We start from the raw sequence: 6,202 nt of genomic DNA, 5'->3' as shown, positions 1-6,202 counted from the left end.
CTGTCACTTGAAATCCGAGTACCATGTAAATGAAATGTGAATTTGTAGAAATGGCGGCTTGCGAAGAAAATGAATCGCAAAGGACCTGGACGGCCCTGGGGCCGAAAGCGAGCTGAAAACAAATCCAAAGCCAAGCCAATAGATCACGGAGGTTTCCATCGAAGAAATTTCCGCATAATTGCTGCCCCTCTTCTCTTTATCTTCTCAGTTTTACGGACTATTGCCTTCCAACTGTGGGTTGTTTTGGGTATAATTGCTTGCAAAGGCAGTGCTATAAGAGGAATATCCCAACAAAGAGCAGGATATCGTCCTCAAAGGGATGCAGAAGTAGGCATCAGTATGTCGTCAAAGGCTCAAAGAAGTCCTGGACCTGTTGACCCAATGATTGCCACCCAAAAGCATCATCACAGAAAAGCTTTTGAGTACATCTCTAAGGCTTTGAAAATTGATGAAGAAGATGGTAAGTTCATCAGTTCATAACTTTGTATTATTTCATGTATTTATTGTACAAATATATAACTATTTGTTGCTGCAGACTGAAAAATGCAAACATAAAGTTCTGGTCCAGGAAGTTCATGGAATGATTATAATTATAACACTTCCTGAGATAGGATGCAGACGATACTTATGTTACTTTGATGATATTATGTACAGTATGTATGGTCACAATTTCTTCTCCACCCAATGCCAAATATTTGATTGAAAAAGACTCAAGGTGATCCATTTTTGTTTTCATTAAGTGGGTCCAAAGTGAAAATAGGCCAAAATTCATATAACGATTCTCACAAGGAAATTTTGGTCATATGACAGGCTGAAAATGGCCTCAGGTCGATTGTAAGGTAATGTGTAACCAACGCTGATAAGTCTTATACTCTTTCTCAATCCATTGAGAAGTTGCAGCACTTTGAAATCAGTTTTGATGGGACTAAAACCAATGCAAAATAGTGATTTTGGGCAATTTTGAGACGTCCCCCTGTTGCCAATGTTACAGGAAATCTAAGATTGAGCATGTTGTTACAGAGGCTATGGTCCAGTCAACATTTGTGCCAATTTTCTTCAGTATTGAAGCATTTTTCATAGTTTCATAGCAGTTCGAACTTGTAACAGGAGGCTTTTCAATGAAAACGGCCATTTTTCACAAATTGCTCATGAAGGAAAGGGTTAAGTTTGTATATCATATTGTTAAAGTTTATTTAGCTTTTTTGCTTGATTGGATCATCTAATATAATTGAGTTATATCTTATTATCTGATTAAATATTATTTTACTTTTTTTATACAGGTATAGGTTAGAGTGCATATTGGGTGTTCTTCGTAAATAAGAAAGCTAAAAAGGAGCAGAGCTTGCGAAGAACATCCAATATGCACTCTAACCGGCTTAGTGCTCCGCCCAATTTTTTTCCGCCCAACACACTGTGTAACGTCACACGATAGCCTAAATGTGTATAACCATATTTGGAAGATGGTAGCGGTATACATTTTCGGGTTACATGTATGGCGATATGGAGTTTATCAGGAAGAAATATTTTGATTAAAAAATTTTAACAGTTTATTTCGACCACTTCATGTTTATAGCCTGTTTGTTTATCGACACATAGTGCATTTCTTTGAGATAAGAAATAGTTAACAAGTTTTCAAATACCCATACAATTATGATTTAAATAGGCTATCTACCTTTACTCTTTAGCAAATAATTTAAATATTTAAAATAATATACATGATGCCCATGTATCTGTAGATGTATACTAAATACACATGACTCTAAAATGCTGTATTTATAACACAAACCACAAATGTTTGTTGTTGTTGTTTTTGTTAAAACATTTTTACTGTTATTTTGCCTGTTTTCATTTCAATGAACCTCTTTTTTTAATTCTATGCCGTAGTGACGATATACATGTGCGTGTTCGGAAAAAACATGATGCATAAATATTGATAAGTAGGAGGAGTAAACTTCAAGATCTCTGCACATGCGTATATTGCACTTTAGCGCTCTTAGAAACTTAGCTCCGCCCACTTGCGTTTTATAATATAAAACGTCCAGTTTATATAAAATCTGTTCTATTAAGATTTGTAACCTGAAAATTTGAAAAATCCTCGTCGGTGATTGGCTCAAAAAAATTGGCGAGCACTAATTATTTTAAGAAAAATCTTTGAAAATATGGCCGAAGAAAGTGGGAGTCTCCTGCTTAAATTGGGAGACTTCACAATGTATGGTGATGTCAAACTGTAAGTTGATGGTCTCAGTGTTTATACAATTAATTAGGCGACAAGATTACTGTTAACACCACAATTACATAAGTTTGTTTAATGGCTGCTGTTTAATAAATGGATAAAGAAATAATTTAAAAGAATAATCTTTTAATAATTTATCATATGTCCTCATTGAAACCAATATATTCACTCCTAATACAATGAATAATTCAAAACACTGTTTAAACAGAACAAAATTCACTTTTCTGTGCAGATATTATACTGTTTAGATTATATTATTTACACATTCTGTAACATTTCATAATTTTTTTTTCAGAATTATAAATTCTTATTAACAATGCCCTCAATATCAATAAAAATCAAACATAAGATTTAATTTCCCCTACATATTAAATGAAAAAAATATTTGTTAACTTTCCTAAATTGTTATAAACATTTAAAAAAAATGGGAGTGAAACGTCCATACAATTACAAGTTGGGAGTGCAACATGAAGGTGTGACCCATCTTGGGAGTGAAACATCTCAATAGTGAAATGTCTTGGGAGTGAATTGTCTGGCATTCCTCAGTAGAAACTGAATGCCAGAGATAGATCTGTTATCCAAGCTTATCCCTACTTTTTACCATAATAGCCCAAATATCCTTATTTTTTTACTGAAAAAGTCCTGTTTTCCCATCTTTTTACTGACTAATAAAATCACAAATAAGACATTTTATTATTGTCATGGCTAACACACAAAGTACAAAGAATTGGTAGACATCACTGCGGTATTATGCTGTCATGTCAAGTTAACTGTCAGGTCAAATCAACTGTAAATAATTAATTTGGCTTTAAACCTGCAATGACTGTGGAATGTTCCTGATGATATGTCTGCTGCTATGGTGGCCTCAAATAGGGGTTACAAACAGTAACAAAAATATAATAAGCATAAATTACATAATGTATATCTACTTAAGTCTTGTCAAAAATTAAATGTGAAGATGACATACACACCTACATGTTAATATGATGTAACTAAATTTAACATATCTACTTGATTTGTTATATCCTACAAAATATTGTTTGTCATTAGCAAAGCTATTGGGTTTTCATTAATACATGAACGTTATATTGAAAGTGGACTGTTTCAATATGGAAATTGGGTCAAGATCATTCAGAAGAAAGTCAAGATACTGCAGGTAAAGGGTACAATCACAGTGACTGTAATCAAATTGCTTATATTCTTTATACCTTCAATAATCTCTCCATAACATTTCAAGACCAGTCCATAACTTTTAACCCTTTCCCCCATGAGCATATTGTGAAAAATGGCCGTTTTCACTGAAAAGCCTCCTGTTACAAGTTCAAACTGCTATGAAACTATGAACAATGCTTCAATACTAATCAAACTTGGCACAAATGTTGACTGGACCATTGCCTTTGTAACAACATGCTCAGTCTTAAATTTCCTGTTACCATGGCAACGAGGGGACATCTCAAAATTGCCAAAAATCACTATTTTGCCTCGATTTTTTCCATCAAAATTTATTTCAAAGTGCTGCAACTGCTCAAGGGATTGAGATATAGTCAAAGGCTTTTCAGTGTTGGTTAAACGTTACATTATGATCGACCTGGGGTCATTTTTAGCCTCTCACAAGTCCAAAATTTTCTTTGCGATGAGGGGGACTTCGCCCCCTTCATAGCGTCGAAAAAGTGCTCAATTTTTTTTAGCAACATTTCCAAAACGAAAACTTATGTTTGGGGTCCAAAAAGGACATTTTTTCACTATTTGAGGCCTAAAAAAGGGGGGGGGGGGGGGTCGAAAGTGCGTTGTTTCGCGTATATATGTGGAAAAGGGTTAATGCTCCCTGAATGCAAAGCATGTAGAATGCTTTAAATTTGCTCTGTCAAAATTTTATGTTTTTTGCCAATTTTATTTTAGTTTATTAGGGTATTCTTTAATTAACATCAGGATACTCAAAATCGTAATTGCTGCTGCAAAAAATAATGTTGACAAACTCAAAGCGCTATCATACAGCCTATTTAACTGTATTACAGTAGGTAATTTTATATTATGGTTTAGTTAAACATTAATAAGATGTGAGGTGGTTTATATATAAATGTAGTATGTTGTACCTCACACACAGTATTGTTTGCATTAATTTATTTACCCTTTAAACTATCAAAAACAAGCATAATTATAAACCTTTAATGTTGTTTGCTTTTAAGTTAAAAATTTCAGTGTAATTTAAAGATTTTAATATGAATGTTGTCTTTATATTCATTCATTTTTGTGTATGACATCATTGAACCTTATGTTAAAATTATCTATAATAATATATGTATCAATTTATTTACTATCTTTGCTTTTAAAAGTAAACATTTCTAAAAGTAAAAAAACAAAGCAGATAATCATATGGTAAGAATTGACTACATAGCAATTTCAGAGAGTGTGCATTATTGAGCAGACATATATCTCATATTTATTCATGATTACTATTAATTTGCAAGGAAAATGATATTGGAATATCAACAAAAATTAAACTTTTTGGTTTTAAACCAGTTTTACAGTTCCATCAGTCTCACTCTTGTCCAGAAAATAACTTGATAAGAATTTTCATTGGTCTTATAACTGGGTAAAGGAAGTTGTCTGTTGGGTCTAGGTCAAGGTACTTGACCAAGATTTTTACACTTTTGCTTAAGCAACCTTTATTTGTTGATAGATCTCTTTCAATTTTTGTAGATAGATACTTTGGTTTGCTGGGGTCAAGGACGCTGGTGCTTGAAATAGAATTTTTAACTATTCTTACTTACTTTATTTATTGACTGATGTGCATTGATATACAAATGTGTAGATTTAGGGAACATCTGTTGCTTTAAGCAGTTTTTCATTGTATAGTAATATTATTATTATTACATGAGAGATTGAATGAGGTAACGAAGAAATAAACCTTGGTATTTGAGTTTGAAATAGACCAGTTGCTTTTTTATTGTGACATACTTATAATGACTTCTTTCATTTATTTTAAAATAATTCTGTTTAAAATTTCACTAAAGTGTATGTAATGAATGATTGGATTTTCTCAAGCTTAATTTACTTTGTTTGGAATCGTTTCTTTTAAGATGCTTTTTGAAAAAATGTAATGTAAATTTAGAGAACAAATTCATCAGATTTTTCCTGATGTCCAACTCAAAAAATATCACAGTATGACCTATAGAACACAATGATTTAATGAGAACATGACCTAGTTTGAGTGTAGCATTTAACACATCAAAATTGAAACAGAATTCCATTAATTTTGAATTTGATAATGCTATATATTGAAGTTTCTGAAAGTTGTCTTGTGGGATTTGATGATATTTCATATTTATACTGTTCACCAGGGATGGTAGGAAATCAATATATTATTACAAAGCAGCACAGTTAGGTCAACACTAGCTGCTGATATTGTTATAACCATACTTGTCAATATCACATAGCACAGTGAAATCTTACAAACCAACTGCCAATATCATATGCTGCTCATCTCAAAGGCAGGTTACATTATATTAAAGGGACTCCACTGAGGTTTTTTGACGTGAAGGGACCGAAAATATTTTTTCAAGATTTTTGTATAACTAGATGTAATTCTAGACCAATAACTCATGTACAAAATTTCAAATCATTTGCTCACTCCGTTTCCAAGAAATAATCAATTTTATTGTGAAAATTGGCCCAATAACTGAAAACCGTTTAAACAGTTTTCACCACTCAAATCGGCAAAAAATCGCATAAAATTGATTATCAATTTACTACCGTCTATATTTATATACCATCTATTGCTTGGTTTCAAATTTAAATATACCAGTTATTTTAAGAAAGAATTTCAAAATTTATTATTTTAGGCTATTGGACCTCAGTGGAGTTTCTTTAATTCATACCAGTATAGTTCTGTATAGTTTATGATATTATTTATTATATAATTTTAAAGTTCATAAAAACAGCATTCCTATTTTCTTTTTATGTATTTGT

The 6,202-nt window shown here is 32.1% G+C and overlaps 1 protein-coding gene across 2 annotated transcripts in view; it reads left to right on the top strand.

Moving 5' to 3' along the window:
• LOC132735055 (spastin-like) overlaps positions 1 to 6,202 on the top strand; it is a 31,541-nt gene continuing 25,339 nt past the window's right edge. The window contains exon 1 of one of the 2 annotated variants that reach the window (XM_060721957.1): positions 1 to 460. In XM_060721957.1, coding sequence (XP_060577940.1) covers positions 70 to 460 — 391 coding nt within the window. In that variant the 5' untranslated portion in view covers positions 1 to 69. The remainder of the gene's footprint in view (positions 461 to 6,202) is intronic. The other variant, XM_060721956.1, reaches the window with a different exon arrangement.

Source organism: Ruditapes philippinarum, unplaced genomic scaffold (genome assembly GCF_026571515.1).
Source record: "Ruditapes philippinarum isolate M1 unplaced genomic scaffold, ASM2657151v2 ctg16_1_1_1_1, whole genome shotgun sequence".
Classification (NCBI taxonomy): domain Eukaryota; kingdom Metazoa; phylum Mollusca; class Bivalvia; order Venerida; family Veneridae; genus Ruditapes; species Ruditapes philippinarum.
Note: the sequence above shows the minus strand (reverse complement) of the source record. Positions and strands in the feature narration are given on the sequence as shown.